General features: G+C 35.4%; 1 protein-coding gene across 2 annotated transcripts in view; it reads left to right on the top strand.

Annotated features, from left to right (window-relative positions):
* Positions 1 to 23571, top strand: part of Mms22l (MMS22 like, DNA repair protein) — a 134627-nt gene that overhangs the window by 105630 nt on the left and 5426 nt on the right. For both annotated transcript variants that reach the window (XM_003467436.4, XM_063233270.1), the window contains exons 19-22: positions 6587 to 6746; positions 10697 to 10866; positions 13371 to 13576; positions 16119 to 16282. In XM_003467436.4, the coding sequence (XP_003467484.1) occupies positions 6587 to 6746; positions 10697 to 10866; positions 13371 to 13576; positions 16119 to 16282 (700 nt within the window). The remainder of the gene's footprint in view (positions 1 to 6586; positions 6747 to 10696; positions 10867 to 13370; positions 13577 to 16118; positions 16283 to 23571) is intronic.

The raw sequence follows: 23571 nt of genomic DNA, 5'->3' as shown, positions 1-23571 counted from the left end.
AAATAAATACTGCATTTAACTAGAAAAGTGATTGGTGCCATAGTAAAAATGAAAACATGATGGTTTAGAGTAGAGCAGAAGGAGGTGAGGAGTTCCTTTGTAATCAGGGATCTTTAAGATCATGTCTAGGTTCTGTGAGTCACTAGGAAAGCTCATGGAACTTAGTGTATAGTTGTACTCAAAGCTGTCAAAACATGAACAAAGGCAAAAGGTACATGAAGTCTAGAGAACCCCAACCTAGTTTCTGAGAGATTTTTCCCAGTAAAGTTACACAGGAGGTACTTATCTCTTCCAACAAGGGACTGCAACAGAGAGATGAAGGACTGCCTGTCAGACAAGCTCGTTAGCAACTCAGTGTCCCTGGTTTTTATTTAGTGGAAGCTGATGTGTACACCCCACCTTGCCTTGTCCTTGCAGAATTACAAAAGGAAAGCAGGTATTTGCCATAAACTATATTGTCTACACAGATGTTTTAGGTACAATGAGCCATTCTTAAGAGAATAGTGAGAAGCCTGTCAAATTTAAAGGCCCCAAATACCAGCTAACAGAACTTTTTAAGGGTATCAGTATAGGACCTGCTATTTTAACACATTCTTCACAAAAATGTAGTATGTGTGTGAGTAGTTGTAATTAAGTACTAAGAAATACATGCCTTTAACCAAGCATAGTTATCCATACCTGCAGTCCAGCTACTTGGGAGGATGAGGCAAGAGGATGGCAAGTTTGAAGCCGTTTCATGAGACTGTCTGAAAATGAAAATTGTTCTTTAAAAAAGGCTGAGAATGCAGCTCAGTGGGAGGTTCTGGGTTCAACTTGCAGTGCTTGCCAAAAGAGAAAAGAAGGCACATCCTTTAGTCTCAGAAGATCAAAACTAAACAAAGAGAAATGTATATGTTTAGAATGCTGATGTTCAAAAGTATGATTCATAGATTCCTGGGAGTTAATGGTACCTTTTCAAGAGGTTCCACGAGCTCAAAACTATACCAACTTTTGCTCAAATGAGAAACTGTAGTAAAGATCAGTATTGTGTATTGTATCCCTTGTAGTTTACACTTTTATGCAATCACAGGACAGGGGAACCAGTTAAGGACATCAATAAAGAAGCAGTAAAATTTAACTTTATTATATTTTGATCCTTCAGTGTGTATACGTTTGGTATTTGGTGAATGAGCGTACGAAGTACACTTGAAGCGCCTTTGCTGCATTTCAAAGCATCATAGTTTCTGATTTTTGACTGAAAGTTAAAGTAATTACTTTTATCTTGAAAGAACAACTGACACAATATGATTACTCAGGCTGGGATATATGGCAGACATTTTTTTCAAAAATGAATGAAGAAAATAAACCTATCACTTCAAAGAGAGCTAATAGTGTATGTCGCTAGTAATGTAATTAGCACTTTTAAGAAAATTAAAATTTTGGAAAACTTTTATTTTTCATTGTGAGCTTAAAGAATTTTCTGTTATAAATGGTATTACGGCATATGATTTTTTTTCCAAAATGGATAATGAAGCATCAGCACTGGTAAACAAGGTAAATCACAATTTTCCAAAGAACTGATAGAGGCTTTTTAAGGGGCATTCATGAGTAAACAGTTGACTCGAAGTATAAGATACTTGAAATCCTTTGAATATAGCAGAGTACAAAATGTTCATTGACATTAGTTTCAGGTTCCATGCTGCCTCAGATTCCATGATTTAGCTTTGAATAGGCTCCAGAAAATACAGCTTGTCAAGCTATGTTATAAAAACAGAGAGAAATTTCCACAGTATTGAGAAATCTGTGAAAATTTCTTCCAGCTCAGAGTTGTAGAGTACGTATCTAGCATATGGAAGGCCTTTGGTTTAATTCCTAGTCCTACTGAGATAAAGAAAGGTTTGGGTAGGCATGGGACAGATACAGACACACAGTTCTGCCTGGCATGGGAGGACACACGTGTAGTCCCAGCTACTCTGTGGACTGAGGCAAACCTGTAGCTCTATGTGTTTTTGAAGCTAGATTTTCTTCATCTGTAGTATATGAAGTGTATGCAGAAATAGAATCTAACTATATTCTATTACCTACACAAAATTCTGGTATGGCATACATCAAAAGATACAACTTAATAATAAAAAAAGCTTGTCAAGAGTTTCATTGTTTCAGTGTATGAAGGGAAACTGATATTAAAAAGTTTGAGGACTTCTAATCAAGGGAGAGCATGGTTAAAAAACAAAAGGCAAAGAGCTAAATAGAGAAAAAAGAATCAGCCCTTTCCTCTGCATGTCCAGTGTGGGCAGAGAGCCAGAAGAAGATCTGAAGATCCACCTCTGCCTGTCGGGCGCCGCCATCAAAAGGCCACGTCCTGCGTGAGGCTAGAATGGGCAGAGAGAACCAGCAGATCCACCTTCACCTTCAGGAAGCTGCCACCGGAAGGCTCTTTTCTGCAGGCAGACAGCAGGAGCAGGGACACACAGCCATGTGCATCTGTAGGCCTCCACTGAAGGCCCTTGGTTCCCCTTGGAAGCTATCACCCACTAACAAAATCAGACAAACACACCCTGTATGTCTGCCAGCACCATGGCAGTCCCAGTGTAGACACAGGTGGAAAGAAGCAGTCCTGCCTCCACGCACCCCTGATCATCAGCAAAGTGACAGTGTAGCTACATAGATCTGGAGAAGCCCGCTTCATGTCCTGCCACTCCCTGTAAATCTAGAATTAGAAGAACCCAGATGCCTGTCCCATCCCCCTACACTGCCTAGCAGTAGCCAATATGGGAAATCCTTGGGGCCATCAATCAACTTGTTGGGAGGAAACCAGGAGAATGTCAAGACAAAGGAGCAAAAGGCAAACTCAGAGCCCCAGCCCACACAGAATAAAGTCACACATCTGAAATCTCTGAGAGGCTAGCAACTGAAGTAAGGAAACAACTTCATGAGATTGTAAAAGCAGCCAAATCAGAAACAATGTCTCAGGTAAAAGAAGAGATCACAAACATACTGAAAGAATTGTTCAGCAGGCCTAAAGAAGACACAGACAAAAAAGAGGAGCATAAAAAATGATGGAAACCTTGAATGGATGTAGAAAGGAAGTACAATGCATGAAACATTCAAAGAGAGATGCAGGAAATTAAAAATTCAATCAAAAGCTGGCAAAACCGCTTGAAAGAGACTGAAGATAGACTTTCAAAACTCGAAGATAGGATTGCAGCTAGGGTTCATGAAAGGAAAGATCTCTTAAAAATAACACGGAAACACTTCAAAGAATCAACAACTGGGATCTCATATTATTGAAAAGTTTCTCCACTTCAAAAGAAATCATCAACAGAGTAAAAAGAAAACCCACAGAATGGGAAAGAGTTTTAGCAGACAAAGGACTGAGACAAGTCTTCAGACAAAGGACTTATATCCAGAACATATAAAGAACTGAAATATATGAAGCCTCCCAAATTCAAAGACCCTCTCCAAAAATGGGCATCTGAGATGAACACACAGTTTTCAGCTGAAGATGTATAAATGGCAAATAAATACATGAAGAAATGTTCACCATCACTGGTCATTTAAGAAGTGCAAATTAAAACAGCATTGAGATTTCATCTCACTCCAGAAAGAATAGCTTCCATCAAGAAATCAACTGATAACATGTTGGTGAGGCTTCAAGGGGAAAAAGGAACCCTGCTCCAATGTTTGTGGGAGTGTAGACTTCGCAGCCACTATGGAAATCAGTATGGAAATTTCTCAGAAGACTAGGATTGGAAGTTCCATTTAATCCAGCTATTCTCCTCCTGGGTATTTTCCCAGAAAAACTGAAAAGGTCATATCACAATTATATATGTGCACCCATGTTCATAGCAGCATAATTTGTAATAGCTAAATCTTGAAAACAACCAAGATGCTGATCAAGCGCATAGTGGATGAAAAAGACATGGTATTTTTATACAATGGAATATTACTCAGCTATAAAAAGGATGATCTTGAGGCCTTCATAGGTAAATGGGGACAACTTGGGACTATCCACATTAGTGAAATAAATATATTTCGCTATAATCAATCGTATTTATAAATACGATTATTTATAAATATCATTAGATATAATATCTAATAAGAATCATTTATAAATATCACATTATGTCTGTAGTGTAAAAAATAATAAGAACTGTAGGAGTAATGAAACCCAAAATGTGTAATTGCTGTTGTAAAAAAGAGAGGAAAGGAAAGTACTCTAAAGAATATAACTGCATGTATGTTTAAGTGTGTAGGATATATAACCATTTTTGTTGGATTGTTGAACAGAACTGTTTTCAGTCTCGCTGTTTGAATGTCTACTTTGTATACTTTTGTAACTTAAACAACTATCTCTAAGACGACAATATGTAATTTATCAACTAGTGATTTCTTACTGTTTTTTTAATTATGTATTATTTCTACCCTTTTTCTATTTTTTTTCTTTAAAATTTCTCTTTTAAATTTTTAAAATAAAATTTAAAAAACAACACGGAATCAGGATACAACAACTCAGTAGCTGCAAGATGAGGCAAAGAAGCATAATTTAAGAGGGATAGGTATCAGTGAAGAAGTAGGGGTCAACACAAATAAAAGGATATTCACAGAAATAATAGAAGAAAACTCCCCAAACATGAGAAATGGATCTGGCATGCAGATAAGTGAGGCATATAGAACTCCAGCTAGTCATAACCAAAGTAAATTTGCATCCAGACATAAAATAATCAAGATCCCAGAAATTCAGCACAAGAACAGAATATTAAAAGCTATTAGAGAAAAAACCAGATCACCTGTAAAGGGAAACCCATCAAAATCACAGCAGACTTATCAACACAAACCATCAAGTCAAGAAGAGTTTGGAGTGAGGTGTTTCAAACTCTGAAAGAAAACAATTTCCAACCCAGATTGATCTAACCAGAAAAATTATCTTTCAAAATTGATGGAAAAACAAGATAATTCCATGATAAAGGACAACTGAAGGAATTCATATTTTGAAGAAAACAAGACATTATGGTAGCCATTGCTGATTTACTATCATCTTGTTTTAAAGTCCAACCATGCTGTTCTTCTGTTTTAACTGGTTCTATCCTGTTGTGGTTTATTTGACTTTATTATGTGTGATGGTATAGAGAACTTTTTTGAGGAAAATGAGATATTATAGCAGCCAATGTTTATTTCCTGTTATTTGGTTTTGAAGTCTTGTAATGATTTCATTCTTTTGAATAGTTTTATACTTTTTATTATGTTTGATATTATTGTGTGTGAAGGTATGCTCAACGATTTTAAAGAAGAGAGACCTTATGGTAGCTACTGTTGTCCAGTTGTCTTGTTGTGAAGTGCTATGTTGTTTGCTTTTGTCCTGTTCTCATTTGTTTTGTTCTGTTCACTTTTGTCTTATTAAAACAAAACCAAAAAAAAAAAAAAAAAAAAGGATTGGTTAGACATAGCTCTTCTCATTTGCTTTTATCCTAGTCAATTTGATTCCTTTTTCTTCATTCCACATTTTATTATCAGCATGGCAAATTTTAACGTTCCCATAGATAACTTGTCTTAAACTCTTATTTGAGAACATCTCCTACAATTTTCAGTAGTCTTTGCTTTTGGTCTACTTCACTCACTTGTGTGACTAAACCCTGAACGATGATGTGAAATATCTGCAAGTCTTTTGACTACCATCACCTACCTGCCCTGCAGTTCATGAATAGTCACAGTATGACTTTCCATTCTCTTTTGTTAAAGTATCATCTCTCAAGGTCACTCTTGTTCCCTTTACCTTAGTTAGACCACTTAGACCTCATTCCAGACCCTCTCAGCAGCACCCTGTTGTCTGGCATCTTTTGTCTCTTGGTCAGACCGCCCTCTGTGTTGGGTCAGTGCAGCCAGCTGCTTTCTGTCCGTGGCTTACCTAAACTCCTTCCAGACAGCCTTCTTTTGTTCCTTTCACGATGTTAATTCTTGCTTATTTTCACCTTGCTGAGTTAATGCTTGTGTTCATTTCCCTTCCTCTTTTTCCACCTCTCCAGTTTGCCATCTCTACCTGTGCCACGTTTTTTTTTTCTTTTCTTTTTTTTCCCCTACTGAGAAAGTTAAGCTAGCAGCTGATGGCTTATAAAAAAAATTATGAGTGGGGATCATCGGTTCTATCATAAAGCTGAACTTTATACGGGTTTTATTTGTAAGACTTCAGTGTGCACTTTCCTTGTAGAAATTTGGGGATTTTGAAATCTGAGCCAGACTGGAAATATGATGAGCCAACTTGTTTAAGTCTTGGTGCAATTAGTTTATAAGCTTTTTTTACTACAATTTCATGTGTGTTAATTTGCTGAGTCAGACTTTGTGTAAATAAGTATTGGTGAATTGATTTTTTTTTGTTCCTTTAACCTTTAATTATAAAAGGCAAGACTTAATTCTTTTCACTTGAATTTTAATTGCGGTGATCCTTTAATGGGAAAGTTAAGAATGAAGGCCTACGTGTAAGGTAGGGGTGTGTGTGTGTGTGTGTGTGTGTGTGTGTGTGTGTGTGTGTGTGTCTGTAAAGAAAAGAAACTTTTCGCAGTTTGTGCTGTATAAAACTTGGAAAGTTAAATAATGTTTCCTTTATTTATAGGCTGTTGGTATAACTTACAGGAATCTTCAGACGCTTTCTGATAAATCTGCCATGGTCACAAAGTCCCTAGAGTACCTTGGTGAAGTATTAAAATACATAAAACCTTACTTGGGGAAAAGAATTTTCAGTGCAGGGCTCCAGCTGACTTATGGGATGATGGGTATGTATTTCTAACATTATTTTGATAGTAACATTTCCTTAGGTTGGTTTGAGCCTATAGTATCAAGACAGATAGCACTATAATGATAAAATCATTTATCTTCCATACAAGTATAAGAATAATCTGAAATACAATGATTAAATTTAAAATAATTCATGTCAACGTACAAATGTTTGTTATATTTTGTTAAAATTATGATGAATACAGAAAATATACAAAAACCAGTTATTAGCAGTAGTTTGCTGTGCCTCACATTGTGAATACCTAAATAAAACAGATCATTTATTAATGTTTATTTATGGTTTGTCAGAATTAAAACATCAAAAAACTATTACTTCCATTTATTTTTATACTCCGTTCTGTGTGAAGGGGGTCAGGGGAAGATTTGAAACAGCATTAAGACATTTATGTTTTAAATCCTGTGTCATACAGTATTGTCTCTTCAAAAAGAAATCTTTTCTTTTCTGTGACTGTTCAGTGACAATAGGGTTCATTTTTCTTTAGGAAATCAGTAATTTGAATACCTTTGTTCACTAAAACCATGTTGCTAACCAAAATAGGAACTGGATAAAGGTACATGAGAAAGATTTTCTTAGAAGTTTTTAATATGGAATTTTAAGATTTGGGGCTTTTTTTTTATTTCTCTGTGACCAAAACCTTATATCTATTCCCTTTAATCTTGTGAATGTATAAATAAACCTGATTTAGGTTGTCTGAACCTTTTATCTTTGTTGTGAAAGATAAAGGAGAACGTGAAAAATGTATAAATATGGATGATGTAGAATATAGTGAAAGCAGTAGCTGCAATTCAGACATCTTAATTTTTGAGATGTAAGTGGAAATTTATTATAAATTTAACAGAGTAAAATCTAGATTAGTAAATATTTCAGCATTTAGGCTTATAATGTATTAATCTTTACAAATATTTTCTAATGCTTCCAGGTTTACATTTTGCCAAATTACATGTGTGATTTAGGGTGTGTCTTTACACTTAAGAACAGATGATTGTGTTATCAGCAACTATAAGATCGTATTTTCATTGGTGTGGAACTAGGGCTCAACTTTGTGTATGAAGAATTAAGGGCTTTCTTGCCCTGTCCTGCTGCCTTGGTGATTTTCAATCTAATGCAAACAGATGTGTCTTCTCTCTTTTGTCTAGGTCTTAAAGACTGGGAATAAACATACAGTTACAGTGTCACAGTAGTCATTAGAAATCAGGAATAGATAACTTATTTTCTGAAAAAAAGATAGTGCAGAAGCAGAATCTGGTTTGAAGTGTCGTGGTTGGGGTACCACAACCAGCTGAAGGAAAGAGTTAATCGCTGAAACTTTGTAATTATGTGTCTTGCCATTTCCTAACTAGGGATGTCTGCTGTTCACTGCAGGGCTGCTAGTGAAAGGCACAAAACTTGCATTAAAAAATCACAATCTGTGTGAAGGGAAGCATCTAGATCCTGATTATAATTCAGTAATTTATAAAGGCAGGATTGGTCCATAAGTAACATTCTCAGCGACCCCATTTATGTCCTTTTTTGTGAAGGATTTAGGAAGAGTGAGTGTTGTTTTGCTTGGATTTGCTTTGGCTTTCCCATTCTCCATCTCAGACTGTTTCTGTGCCTTTTCCTTTGATCGTCTCTGTCTTTGGTAATTCTTCCTGTTTTGTTGTTGTTACTGAAGATTCTATCTGTGACCCTATTTGCCCACCCAGTTGTTCCTTTCCTTTTTTACATTCTCAAGGAGACTTGGTTTCCTTGATTTATGTCCCCTTTGTAACTTTTTTCTATAGCTTATCATTTGTTGTAATTGTTTACTTGGCACCCCCTACTCACTTACTCAGCTGATGGCAGTATCTTTCTGACGTTCCATTCCTATCATGTTATATTTGAACACAAAGGAATATTTACTAAGTATGTATCAGGCACTGGATTGGGAACTGATTTAAGAACTTCAGTGAAGGAAATAGCAGATATTAAATAAATATTTCTGAAACTTAATAATTGTATAAAACAAGCAGTATTACATAATAGGTATATATATGCGTGTGTGCGTGTGTGTGTACACATTTTTTTTTTTTTTTTTGGTAACAGGGATCAAACTCAGGATCTCACACCTGCCAGACAGGCACTCACTTATGCCCTTTAGCTAACCACCACCCCCGGCTTTTAAATGTTTATAAATGAGCAAGATTATTTTCTGAAATAAGTTTTTAAAGCACATCTTAATGATTCTAACTCTATATGTAGAGAGTAATGCATAGAGTTTTTATAATAATTATCTTTGAATGGGGAGATTGTCTATGTATTAATGTTTTTCTTTATTTCAGTTTTATCAATAAGTTAAAATTTATAATCAGAAAAAGAGAGCTTATTTAAAATAAAACTACAAGTAAACTTTTCCCAAAGTTTTTGACTTAAAACTTTCTGTTTTTCTTCATCTATCACAGGCAGACATAAATACACATAGGTACAAAAATATTTTTTGCTGAAAATTTAAAAAGTTTAAAACAGCAGGGAAATACATATTACCTTTGCCTTCTGTAAACTCATAAAACATAAGATCTTCAGCAAAAGATGTTAACTATTGCAAAAGATAAAATACAAAGACAGCTCATGCATTTTTGGTTGGCAGGTTCATACTATATAACTAATGTACACTGTGTGACACCTACGGATGGTGTGAATCATTCCAAATGTTGGTGATCATAGCAGCTCCTTTATGAATATACCAATGTAGATTACAATATGAGTTCTCATATTGCTGTCAAACCTAAGTTTCCCACCTACTGAAAACACAAGGAATAAGTTAACTATTTAAAACATTGCTAAATGAGCATTGTGTTTCTTTATGATTGATTATTGTACTTCCTTTTTACAGAAGATTAATGTTGCTATTTGTTTTTAGAAGTGATTACTGGTTTTTTTAAACATCTGTATACTTTTATAAGCCTGTTTGTTTTCCTTCTGAGCTTGAATTTTAAAAATTTCTGTTTGAGGGAAACAATTTTGAGTGTTAGCATCTTTTTTGGTTTCTAAAACAGAATAAAATATAGAAGTTTATGCAGCCACTGTATCACTGTGCTGTTTAGACAAGCATTTAATCTCACTTTTTAATGAATGAGGCTTCAGTAGCAGTAATATATCTGTTTTATTTACATTTTTAAATAAAAGGTATTCATTTGTTCAGTTTCACTGTCACCAAATATGGCAGCTGACAGACTTCTAGCATCAAGGAAATTATAAATACTTTTTCAATAAGGAAGAAATCTGTTTCTCCCTTTTTTGTATGGTTTGGTTTCGTTTGGTTTGGTTGATTTGGTTTTGAGATCTGCTCTGTGTACTTCAGACTGGCCTTGAACTCACTGTGTAGCGTCGGCTGACCTCTGGTGCTCCTCTTGCACTGGCCTCCCAATTGCTGGGATTATCGGTGTGTGCCATCATGCCCGTGCTGTGTTTCTCTTTAGGAATCAAAATTTGTTTATTTTGAATAACTGAAAGGTATGAAAACTGAGATTCAGTAACATTGAATGATCATTCCATAGTGTTAAGGCTAATCTAATTTTCCTGTTTTAACAATGAAATTTAGTTGTACCTCTCCTTGTTGCAAATCAGATTTAGGCAGCCTATAAAATTATGCTAAATAAAAATATAACATAGAAGTTTCAAGAAAATAAGCCTATAAAATTATGTTAAGTAAAAATATAAGAAGTATCAAGAAAATAAATGTAGAGCTATGTACATCATTATAAGTGAAAATTGCTTAGAAAACTTGTTTTTCTTGACCTATAACAGAGAAATTTACTACAGTGAAATATGCGTCTTTTGACTCCTACTGTGTTTCTTCGTTCTACCTAGTTTAAGTTGGTCCTATGTGCTTTAAGTACACTTTATTTTCATGAAATAAAATGTTCTTAGAAAATAACTGTAACTGCTGTTGCTTTTCTTCTTTATTAGGAATTCTTGTTAAATCATGGGCACAAATCTTTGCCACCTCTAAAGCCCAAAAATTGCTGTTTCGAATCATAGATTGTTTATTGCTGCCACATACAGTGTTACAGCAAGAGAAGGAATTGCCTGCAGCTATGCTCACTGCGATCCAGAAGAGCCTTCCTCTATATCTCCAGGTATACTAAGTATGACTGCTTACAAATTTCGAAATAGAATCTTTGCTCAAAGTATAGTTTATGCAGATATTAAAACTGGGCAGTGTAAACTCAAGGATATATAAATATATATAGCACATCCACTAAAGAAGTTTTAAATTTCTTGATTGTGTTTGACTTTGAAAAGATTTGTAAAGGCAAATTCCCTACCTCATGGAGAAAGGCAAATTAAGTCTGTCAGCTGACGTGGAGAAGTGGCAAATTACAGAACGCTTAGCAGCTGTGGTTAGTATTTTCCTTTCCAGCCAGATTTGGAAGATGCTGTGGATGACATTGAGGTATAAAAGAGAAGAACAGATTGGAGGAGAGGACTTTGCTCTCTGAAGGAGCAAATATGTACAAGAGCAAGAGATTTAAGGAAAATATGACAAACTGGTGAAAAGCAAACCGAACTGGTTGAGAACCAAATAAAATTTCTCCGTAAGGTCAACATTGAACCTAGCCACTGATTCAATTCAGTTCTTGTCTAACGTGATTTGCGAGCAGAATTGTAGAAAGAAGCAAGTTTGTGAGCCAAGTTACCACTGCAGTTTGATCTGTTGTGACTAGAAATTCATATGGGAGGACCCTTATAATGGAAAGATTTATATACTGCTCTGATTAAAAATGTGCAATGTGGAGAACAGAAATGAAATACTTTTTAGGGTCCAGAGTGACTGTCTATGCAGGTAATAGTGCTGCTGATTGAAATGGAATTTCTGGAGGTGCAAGGATAAAGATAACAATTGGTTTGTTTGAAGTTTTGATTTCGAGGTTTTTTTTTTTTTTTTTTTTTTTCTCTTTCTTTCTTTCTTTTTTCTTTTTTGGAGATAAGGCCTTGCTATGTAGTGTAGGCTGGCCTTGAACTCACTACATAGTCCATGTTAGTATCAAACTTGTGGCAGTCCTCCTGCCTCATCCTCCCAGCAGCTGAGATTACAGGCATGTACCGCCATGCCCAGCTAGTTTTTGAGCAACTTCCGTTTGTGTGATGTGGAATGTCTTGGTAGTAATGTCCACTTGGTAATATTGATCTGTCATTCACTACTGTCTACTATTGAAAAAAATACTTTTTATTTTGAAGTCCAACAAACCTAAGGAAGAAAGAGAAAATAGATTTTAATTAGGTAACAAGTGCTGTCTTTCGTGGATGTATTTTTTAAGCAGTTTTAAATTTTGGAGTGGTTTTAAGTTAACTTTGTATGTTATATTTATTCATGGTAGTATTTAAAGTTTATTGTATAATCTAACAGAAAGAAAGGAGGCAGGCACAGGAAGGCTGATCTCACAGAGTAGCAGGTGAATGGAAGGGACTTGTGAGTAGCAGAAGAGTCTTTAGAGTGTTCTATGTGGTTGCCTTAAACCAAGTAACTCCTGTAACAGAAATTCTTTAAAACGGTTTGTGGTAAATTGCAGAGACTCAGGTATCCCTTTGAGAGAACAGACATCATTAGTTTCTTAAAGGTACCTAGTTCTGCTTTTTAGAGTTCTTCAAAAGTATTTGTGTGTTCTGCTTCATCTTCTGATTATTTGTGGTTTTCATTAGCACATCCAAAAATCAAAGCTGGTAGGTTTCCATTTTTATTTGTTTCAATTGTTTATTTGCTACTGTTTTAACAGCTTTTTTTCATTACAAATATGCTTTCAGAATTTATTAGGTAAATATCCATTTATAGCTAAAATGCATACTTAACCAGCAACAGTAGTGAAAAACATTTTTTTTTTTTTTCAGAGTATATATGTGCTTTTCTCAAGGTATTCATGTCTGGGGGCTAATGATTTGTAATTTTATTATAATCTGTATGAATGTAATGTTTACTGCTATGCAATAAAACTCTCAACTCTGTAACTTCAGTTTTTTTAGCTGAAAAATAAAGCTAGAGTAATATTAACTGAATGTGATTCTTTTGAGAAACTTAGAAAAACCTCTAAATAAATAATTATTATTCTGGGTCTTAATCTGCTTTCTTTTCTCCTTATTTTTTAAAAATTTATCACACTTAAAATCCAATATTATTCTCATTGTTTTGTTTGTTCCATTTTATTTTTTTAATTTTATTCCCATTAAAATAAATAACATTTATCACATATAATATGGAAATTTTTGCTATAATTCTTGTGTATCTAGACAAAATGATCAGTATCCTACATAAAATGACTAATTATACTGTGTTTGGTAACTATTTCAATGAACGAGGAAGTCAAGGTTTTCTGAGGATGAGAAAGCATCGCTCCTTTTCCCCTTGATCTTTCCCCTATTTCCTATGTCCATGCTCCCAAAATACGTGTTTGGTTGGATACAATAGCATATGCATTACCCAAGCTCAACTTCAAAGATATGTATGTATCTATTGATAAGTTATAAATGCTGACATGAATATTAGTCTTAGAGAATGTATTAGAAGTTTCTAACTACTGTTTATTAATTGAAAATGAGTACTTTTTGAAACTTTGCCTCTTACTGTTTCTTTCTTTTCTTTTTGCAGGGCATGTGTATTGTATGCTCTCAAAATGCAAATGCCTACTTGAATCAGTTACTAGGCAATGTTGTCCAGCAGTACATCGGGCGGTTTCTTCCAGCTGCACCATACGTTGCTGGTCTTGGACAGCATCCTGTTTTGTTGGCACTGAGAAACTCAGCCACTGTTCCATGGATATCACCTCTGAAGAAATGCATCGTACAGGTTATAAGGTACATGTGTGTGTGAAAAACAGACATATGTACAAATTATTACTCTGGACTAGAAGGGTATATATGTATCATCTCTGAAGAAATGCATCATATGGGTCATAAGGCACATGCATGAGTGAAAAATCGAAACATACACAAAATACTAATCTATACTAAGAAGGTATATATCTACTTCAAAAAACACTGGGATACTGGTAATTTAGAAACTTTTTTTCCTGAGAAATACTAAAAATTTATTAAAATGACATTTACTAATAGCTGCCTGAGACAGTATTCTAAATCACTTTTTATTTCTCTGCTTAGCTGTTATTTCCTTATGTATGAAATCCTGAAATTCTACTTTTGATTTTCAGACTTTTCAGTTATATTTTATATTGTGTGAAATATAATACTTACTTTTTATAAAAGATAAAGTGTAGACTAATGCTAATGTATAAAAATATACTATATGAAGTTCTATTTTCTTAGTTTACTCTTTATCGTAACTCTTATTAAGCAAATTAATAAATGAAACTCCTAGTTTTTCTTTTTTTTTTTCCTAGTTTTTCTTCTAAACCCCACATCCTTTAGCTGAAACATTAGACAGTTCAGTAACACAAATGATCTTTTCTTTGTCTCCATGCAATATTTAGTATTTATATTTATTTAATGTATTTGACATTAGCTTTTAAATTTAAGATTTTATGGTAAACATATTATGCTTATCTTGTATTAATTTTCTTTGTTTTTCAATGACCTGATAATTTTAATGACCAGATAATATCTGTCACCTCTCATTGCAGAGTTCTTTGCCTAACACCCTTTTCCTTTTCCTTACTATTTTTTTGTATTGTAGTTTAGTTCCTGTTTCAAAGCTGTATCATTTCTGTTCCCTTCACCTTGACAAATAATTGCTTCTTTACCTTCTTTTCACATCACACCATGTGTAACAAATGACCAGTCTCCTAGTACGTTCACATGTCTAGTCTTTTATTTCTGTTCAGCATAACAAATGCCCCAGGATTACTTTTCCTAAAATACTGTTCCGTTTTGACACTTCTCTGTCCCCAACTTTCATTGGCTTCTTTTTGCCTGTGTAATAAACTCCGCACTCTTTAGTTATTATCTGTCACTTAACTTTTCCCAGTGTATTACATGTGATGTCATACACAAAACCTAGTAAGTTTGGTTTATTTATTGGCCCTCCAAAATGCTTTATACTTTCCTACATTGCAAATTTGCTCAAATGATTTTCATTAAAATATCATCCTGCTGAGCAAAATTCTACTTTTTCTTTGTGAAAGGTACACGTAATACGTGTCTAAATATACTATGATAGTTCTTTACTTCTAAAGTTGTATGTTCTTCAGCAACACTGCAATAATCTAGCACTGTCCATGAGTTATTATTACATAAGTAATTTCAATATAAATAAAATTGACAAATATTTACATAAAATCCACAGATGTTTGAATCCCCGTTGTTAGCATCCTAACTGTATTAGTTGACTCTCCTACTTACTTAGTGTGTGTGGGGGGGGGGGGAGTTGTCTTCATGATTTCTAACTAAGGACCCAAAATTAACAATTCCTGCATCTTCGGTTTTTTGCTTTAACTTCACCACCAAAGTAATCAGTTCCTTGCCTTCAGAGACTGTGTTTTATATTCTTTTTCTTAGACTTGTACCCTGTACACTGTTGGTGCCCACCAAATATTTGTTTTAGGCATTAGAAACTCAGCAGTGAATGAAATAGCCAAACCCTACCCTCAAAGAATGAATAAAACTAATGCATAGATTTGTTGGGAATTACTCTAAGGAAGATAAATGATTACTTAAACATAACCCCGACCCTTAAAGAAGCTTATAATCCTTAAAGATTTCTTGCCCTGCTAGGACAAACCATAAGCTCTTTTCAAGTGTATGTAAATGTACAGTTTGGACTTAGCAGTATCTCACAAATTTTCATATTGTCTAGACTTTTTTAGAAACTGAGTAATTCTCACTTTCTTTATTTACTTAACAAATGTCACTGAGCACCATCTTTTAGCTAGGACTTTAAATGGTGGGACCAAAACGGTAAGTCAGATAAACTATTATCCGTATAATCTCTCTTGAGTTATAATACTAAAATTTGTGTTGCCTTGAGAGATGATACTAACTCCTCATTTAGTTCTCTGATGCAATTACCAATTGAAGTAAGAAAAGAGATACAACTAGAATGGGAGTCATTCCTAGGATACTTCTTTATTTCTTTGAAAAGATAAAACCCTTCCTATGTGAGGATATCTATGTGTGCAAATTTGGCAATAGAGAAAATGTTGAAGCATTGAGAACATGATTGAAGAGATCAGACTTATATTAGAAAAGGAAAATTCAGATTTAAATTCACCATAAATTTATGTAACTTAATTTAGTTTATATCTGTGTTGTTCTAGCATGTAGTAGCACACCAAAAAGATACCATAGTTCCTAAAATCTTGTTTGAAAATAGCATGATAAAATACACATACTTACTTTAAAAATATAGTTTATTAATTTGAGTGACAATGCTACTTCTTTTCAGGAAATCCTACTTTGAGTATAAAGGGTCTGCACCCATTCCTCGCTTGGCATCCATTTTGGCCTTCATTGTCCAGCTCTTCAAGGAAACTAATATAGATTTTTGTGAGATTGAACTACTCCTGCCTGGCATCTTAAAATGTTTAGTGTTGATCAGTGAACCCCAAGGTTAGTTTGTTTATAAACTTAATTTGTCATCATATTTGGTTTATAAGTTAGGAATCTACTGTGTTCCATCAATTAAATTAGTGGTTATAAAAGTATGTCATTATTTTATATCTGTTGCTCTACTGTGTGCTGGTTACTCAGTAAACACAAACCAGTATCTGAGGTTAAGTTTGATAAAGTGGTTTAAAGCTGACATATATAAAGATATACAATATGAAGTTCTATTTTCTTAGTTTAGTCTTTAACTTGTTTTAAGCAAATTAATAAATGAAACTTCTAGTTTTTCTTCTAATCCCTACTTTAATAGTTATGTATTTAAATAGTTATATACTACTTCCTTTCATTAGCCTTAAGTTCTCAAAGAATATTTGTTCAGTCTAATGCCAGTATGAAATGCAATTTATTAAATATCAAATGCTGAGAGATCGTGATTTTCTTCTATATAAGTTTCTGAGTAGGTGAGCTGATTTGGGGGAAACTTGATTCTGGTCCCTTTGTTTTGGTGTCATCACCTTTACTTGTGCTGATTGTTTTAAAATAGCACTCATTTAATCTCTACTGTAAGAATATGCAGACTTATACTCATAGTTCTATCCTGAAAGAATTTTGAATGAAATAGAGTATTCTATGTGTGTTCATCATTATAATGTGATTGTTCAAGGCAAGGCGTCTCAAAATGTTTCCACACAAATGCTGTAAATATTAAGATAAATGAATAAAATGTATACCCTGAAGAAGCTGAGGACAGTGCCCAAAGTGGTAGTGGAAAGCTCAAATAACGCTTCAAAATGTTCTTTTTTATCTCAGACATGCATATTTTTAACCCATGTTTATTTCAGCATTTAAAATGTTTATCCTGCTTCTAACCTTAGGTGTTTACCAAAAGCATCATGTTTATATGAAATGCACTTATGTTTAAATGGTTAATGTTTAGTAATGACGTGTTTACTGGAGCATATTCAGAAGCAACCACAAGACATTTAGAAACTTTGCCCTCATTGAAAACTTACCATACTTTGAACTTTAATAAAGCCTGTTATACTGATAACACACCTGCTGACAGAACAGTTAATACAGTAGTTCCCCTTTATCCACAATTTTGCTTTATGTGGGTGTAGGTACCTGCTGTCAATATTATTTAAAAGTAAAAAACATAAAATTCCAGAAGTAAATAATTCCTAAGCTTTACATTGTACCATTTAGATGTTTGTTTGAGGAGGTGTCAGTCTTTAATTAGGTGTCTTCAAAGCAGAATGGCATGGCAGAGGAGAACCGCTCGAGTCATAGGATCTAGAACATAGAGAATAATCAAGGAAAGAACTGGGAGGGAGATCAAACCCTTCTGTGATACAACCTCAGTGACCCTATCTTGCAGTAGCAACTCAGCTATGAACTGCCATAATCAAATCACCTTCCAAAAAAGGTGCATGTGTGCATGAGGCTCTCTGGGGACATCTAGAGGTAATAGATGTTAGATAGGCCATTCTGCATATTATGCTGAAATCTCACAGATAATCCCTTTGTCCAGTGTATCCACACAGTATGTGCTACTCACCTGTGAGTCACTTAGTAGTTTGCTCAGTTATAAAACAGACATTACAGTCCTTGTGTTCGGCCAATGCTCATTTTACTTACTAATGGCTCCAAAGTGCAAGAACAGGGATGCTGACAGATGAGACATGCTGAAACACAAAGAAGCCATAAAGTGCTGCAAGTACAATAAGATCACAGGATTATTACAGGATTGGGGTTATATAATTATTACTAGTATCTTACTCTGAGTACTTTAGAAATTAAATTTTGTTGTAGGTAAGTATATACACACATATACATATACACAACAAAATTTATCTCTCTCTCACACACACACACATATATGAAGGAAAAAATAGCTTATGTAATTCTTGGTTTTATCACAGTTTTGGGCACCCACTGGGAGTTTTGGAACATATCCTCTGAGTATAAGGAGCGTACTACTACTTAACCATAAAATACTCTGTAGTTTTGGTGATCGCAACATTTTCTCATGGAAGAGACCCTAGTTCAGAAGACACATTTTGTTTCTTACATCTACCTAGTGAATACATAACATGTTCAGCATAGATGGAAGACAAAATTCTCCATCTCTGAATTGCTATCTTTCTAGCCAAAAGAATAATAGAAAACATATATGGTGGCTTAGAGAAATTTTTCTATGGCTCCTGATGTTCTCCGTGTTTAAAAGCACACTTTGTGGGGCTGGGGATTTAGCTCAGCGGCATAAGCGCCTGCCTTGCAAGCAGGCAGTTGCGAGTTCGATCCCTGGTACCGATAAAAATGAAAAAGACCAAAAAAAAAAAGCACACTTTGTAAAAGCATAGGAATCTAAAGCTGCCACGGGAATCACCAATTTCTATCTCTAGGGGTATGCCTAAAAGTATTAATACTATGTCCATCAACCCCCCTTACATAGTTTGGAGAGTTCCACTTCTGGCTTGACAATATGAGGAGCTCTTTAAGCTGCTCGACAGCAAAAATGGTAAAAATCACTTAAAGGACACATTTTCTTCCTTCTGGCAATTCTGTGAGAATGGTATTAAAAGTATCCAGCAAATGGAGAATTATTTAACTAAAATACTAATTAACAAAGAGACCTAGAAATTAGTTGTTCAGTATAGCAAAAATTTAAGATACATAGTTTTCTTGCTTAGCTTCTTTGAAAGTAATAAAATAAAAAGAAAAATAAACAGCATGTATAATTGTTTGTAACATTTGTAGATGTAATATGTATAAAAGTGCTACTGATGTAATATATATAAGAACATGTTTATGCCACTGAGCTATATCCCTGACCCTCTATTCTTTTATTCGTGTCTTCTCTGTTATCTTTTATTTTAAGCATCATTGCTTTTTGTACATGAGAGGTCATTTTCTTGGTAGTCTTTTCCACTTGTTTTCTCACATCTGTTTTAATCATTTCAGAAAGTTCCTGGGTTTGACTTCTAACTTAATCCATCTCATTGAGTTCCAGACCTGTCCTGGTGAGCTGGAGGTCTAGGCCACACCCTACCTCTGCATCTTGCCATTCTTTACCTTCTTTTTTTCTTTTATTTTGTCTTTTGTCTTGATGCTCACAGGCTTCCCATGATACATAGCTCTCTCACTAGCATTGAGGCCTCTCTTTAAGGAGGCAAGGAGGTATTGTTCCTCAGGGATGTCCTCCAGATGTAGTTGTTTCTTTGTAGCTATCCCAAGAATCTATGTCTTATTGGTGTTTACGTCCCAGAGATATGCTGGGTATGAAGCCAATCTTAGCTTCTGGATGTGGGGGCTGGGACTGGTCTTCTGTTGGTGGAGTTCTCCAGAGTCCAACTGCTGTCTCTTCCCTGCTGCCTCATTCAGACTCTTAACATGGCCTCGCTGATTACTTCTCCCTCCAAAGGCATGTGTGTATCTGTGCACCTGGGCCTTGGGGTTCCCTTTGGTCTCACATTCTTTCATTCTTTCAGTCGGCCCCACCATGTGGAGGACGGTAATGAACGAGGCCGAGAATACAAACTCACTGTCTTCCTGCTGACCTGCCCTCTGCAGTGCAATGGAGGGTCACAGAGCACTAACTTACCGTCTTGCAGTGGGCCCCGCCATCAGTGATGTAATAGATTTACAGTGCTTGACTTCAAAGCTTAATACAAAGCAGTAGCAATCAAGAGAACAGTAACAGCATTAAGGATAGACATACAGATCAGTGGAATAGAGTTGATAGCTCAGAAATAAACTAATTTTGTTTATGGGCAACTTTTTTTTGTTTGTTTGTTTTGTTTTACACAAGGGAGCCAGAACAATTTAGTGAGTGAAAGATAACATTGTAGATGTGATTTGTGTTTCCTTGATGACTAATTATGGTAGGTCAAATGGAGAGCAGTGTGCAAAAGAATTCAATTGAACTCTTACTTCACAGTGTATTCAAAATTTAACAAAAGGAATCATAAACCTAAATATTAGAACTGGGTATGGTGGTGCAAACCTATAATCTCAGCGCTGGAGCAGCTGAGGCAGGAGGATTGTTGTGAGTTTAAGGCCAACCTGAATTACAAAGTGGGATCCTGTCTCAAAAACAAAAAAAGCTAAATGTTAGAGAAAAGTCTATAACATTTTTGGAAGAAAGCATAAGGATGTATCTTTGTGACCTGGCATTTGGCAGTGAAATCTCATATGTAATACCAATAGCATAGCCACAAAAGAGGGGAATAAATAAGACTTAGTCAAAATTAAAAACTTTTTATTTTTCAGAGAACAGTATTAATATTTGTAAATCCTACCTGATAAAGAACTTGTATCTACATTATATAAAGAACTCTTAGTAAGAAAAAAATAACTGAATTAAAAATAGAATGAGCAGTAGATCTCAATTGATATTTTTTTCAAAAAACATAAATGCCCAGTAAACATCTGAAAAAGGTTTTAGACATAATTAGTCATCAAGGAAATACAAATCACATCTACAGTGAAATAGCACTTCATACTGACTAGGTGGCTGTAGGAGAACTTCATATAATAACAAAAACAGGAAAAGATGTGGAGAAATGAGAACCCTCATTATCACTGTTGGGGTTATTAACAAGTATAGCCAAATTGAAATCAGTCTGCTGCTTCCTCAGATGGTTAAGAATGATTACCCTATGGTTAAAATGTTTACCATATGAACTGGCAATTCTACTCCTCCATGTGTGTGTATCTCCAAAACATGAAAACAGACTGATGTAGAAGCTTCTGCATTAAAGTTTATAACAGTAGTAAGTCCTGCAGGAAAAGGTTCAGTACATAGATTTTAAAATGTCGATATGCTCTTTCAATGGAGTATTATTTGGCCCACAAAAGAGAATGAGACTCTGATACATGCTACAGCATGGGTGAACTGGGAAACATAGATGGCGTGTGGAAGAATTTAGTCACTAAAAACTACTTATTTACATAAAGTATTTATGATTGTTAGATCTGTATGGAGACAGTAGAATAGTGGTTAGGAGGAGTCAGGTTAGCCAAAGGATACTGGATTTCCTTTTTTGGATGATGAAAATACTCTAAAATTGACTGGGGTGATGGTTGCATGACTCTGAAAATATTGAAAACCCTTTAACTATAAACACTTTTAAATGCATGATCATATAGTATGTAAATTACATGACAATACAGCTATTAAAAAATACTACCCAGTTTTAAAAAGATAGCTCCGTTCAGTTGAAGAAAAAATCATAAGATTTTTAAATGTGTACATTAACATTTAAAATAGCTTTATGTATAATGGCCAAAAAAAAATTGGAAACAGTCCAACTGTTCATCGATGAATTGTTCAACAATATGCTGTAAAACCATCCAACAGAATAGTAGCCAGAAAAAGGGATGAAATACTGATGCATTCGATAATGTAAATAAACCTTAAAACATTATACAAAGCTAAAGAAAGAAGACAGTTGCAAAAAGCGCATTGTATGATTCTGTATATATCAGATTTCCGAAATAGGTAAATCTGTACGTGCAGGCAGCAGATTAATGATTGTCTAACAGGGCAAAAATACAGAGAAGGACTTCTGGGAATGTTACAGGCAGCTGAGTTAGATAGAAATATTACAGGCAGTCAAACAAGGATGGGTCCTGGAAGGAGCCAGTGCAGAAGACCAGATACATTGCAGCCTTGAAGGAGACGGACACCTCTGCTGTGGGCCAGATCTCAAGACAAAAGGCAAAACAAGTGCAACCATACCCTAAGACTGTATAAACATCAAGGATTGATGTTCTCAATAGGTACCAGTCGCGTCGAGGAGCCCAGCAGTCACCAACACAACCCCCTACACCAAAGGCCCTATTCTGTATTCATGCCAGCTTGCTGCTCTCTTCCTCCCTGATTTAATCAATTTTACCTGAGCAGTTACACTCATAATTTTGTTGGTTGACCATAGTTCTGTCCCGCCTCATGTTCACCTGCCTTCTGAGTTCCCATTTTTCCCCACAATGGACGCGCCTCACCTAAAAACCCCTGGTAAAGGCAGGATCCTCACCACCCCACTCGGAACCCCTTCTGTATCTCTTCCCGACAGGAGCTTTCTTTCTCTCAATAAAGGTGTTCTGCTCTTAAGAAAGAAATAAGCGTAAGGTTTTTTTCAGGAGTAATGAAAATGTTCTGATGGTGATGACGTCACAACTTTGAGCACACTACAAACCATTGAATGCTATCACGTTAGCACTGTGTACTTGTACCTCAATCAAGCTGTTATTTTAAAAGCCAGTGTTCAGCAATCTACAAGGCCACTTCCTAGTGCTCTGGGACTTTCTTCAGTGAACTTTTTGCTTGTTTTTCAAGACGACATCTTTTTAAAGAACAAGTTGTACTGGTTCTAGTATTGCACTTGATAGAAGTTATGAAACTGTGTAGAGACAGTGTGCTGTACTTTATCCACTAGCTCCATGTCACCAAAAATGTCCACTAATTTCTATTCATTTAAATTCATGTTTTTGGTGTTTTGTGGTTGTGTAATAATGTATTCATTTCAGGGAATTTCCTTATTCGTGAAACACTTTTTCTTGACTATTTACTATTTAATCTGCCAAAAACATCATAACAAGACTTTAGTAGCATTCAAACCATATCAGGTTTTCTGTGCTTTTTTTCTGGATAGCTGCACTATTCAGCTTATGTCACTGTCACAGAATTCCTGATAAAACCAACCTGAGGGACGTTTTGTGTTCACTTGAGCAGCACATACACTGAAGAAGAGGGAAGCCTCGTCTTGCACTGTGGTTTGAAGGTCTCAGCCTGAGTCCCGCGTCCCCGTGCCGCTGGGCCCGGGGTGAGGCGGAGCATTCTGGTGGAGGGTTAGAGGAGGCCGCCACCCGTGCGCAGCAGAAGCAGCGGGCACAAGAAAGGTTGAGGGCCAAGCTCCCCTGCGGAGCTCAGCCGTGCGGACTTCATTTCCCGCCCTGGGCCTCCCTTTGAGATGTGCCGCCGCCTTCGCGCAGCCCGCAGGCTGACGGTGTGTTTGGTGTATGGGCCTTTACAGAACATTTGAGATCCAACATTTTTGTATGTTTAGGTGCAGAAGCACAGTTTTAAAAGACTTGTTCTGTAGTTAAAGACTACAAATGTTCTTTCTATACTTTGCTATACTTTAAAAGGAAGAATTCACAAATAGTTTTCATTTTAATATACAGTATATGTTTGGCTAATGTTAAGTGAAAATAAATTCTTCGTAGTATCAGGCTTGTTATATGCTTGTTATGAGTGGGAGAAATATACTTGCAAATTTAAAAATAAT

The sequence above is a fragment of the Cavia porcellus genome, unplaced genomic scaffold (assembly GCF_034190915.1).
Source record: "Cavia porcellus strain 051 isolate PalLab524CR breed Dunkin Hartley unplaced genomic scaffold, mCavPor4.1 scaffold_22, whole genome shotgun sequence".
In the NCBI taxonomy this organism is placed as follows: Eukaryota; Metazoa; Chordata; class Mammalia; order Rodentia; family Caviidae; genus Cavia; species Cavia porcellus.
The sequence above is the reverse complement of the archived record's forward strand: the minus strand, read 5'-3'. Positions and strand labels throughout refer to the sequence as shown.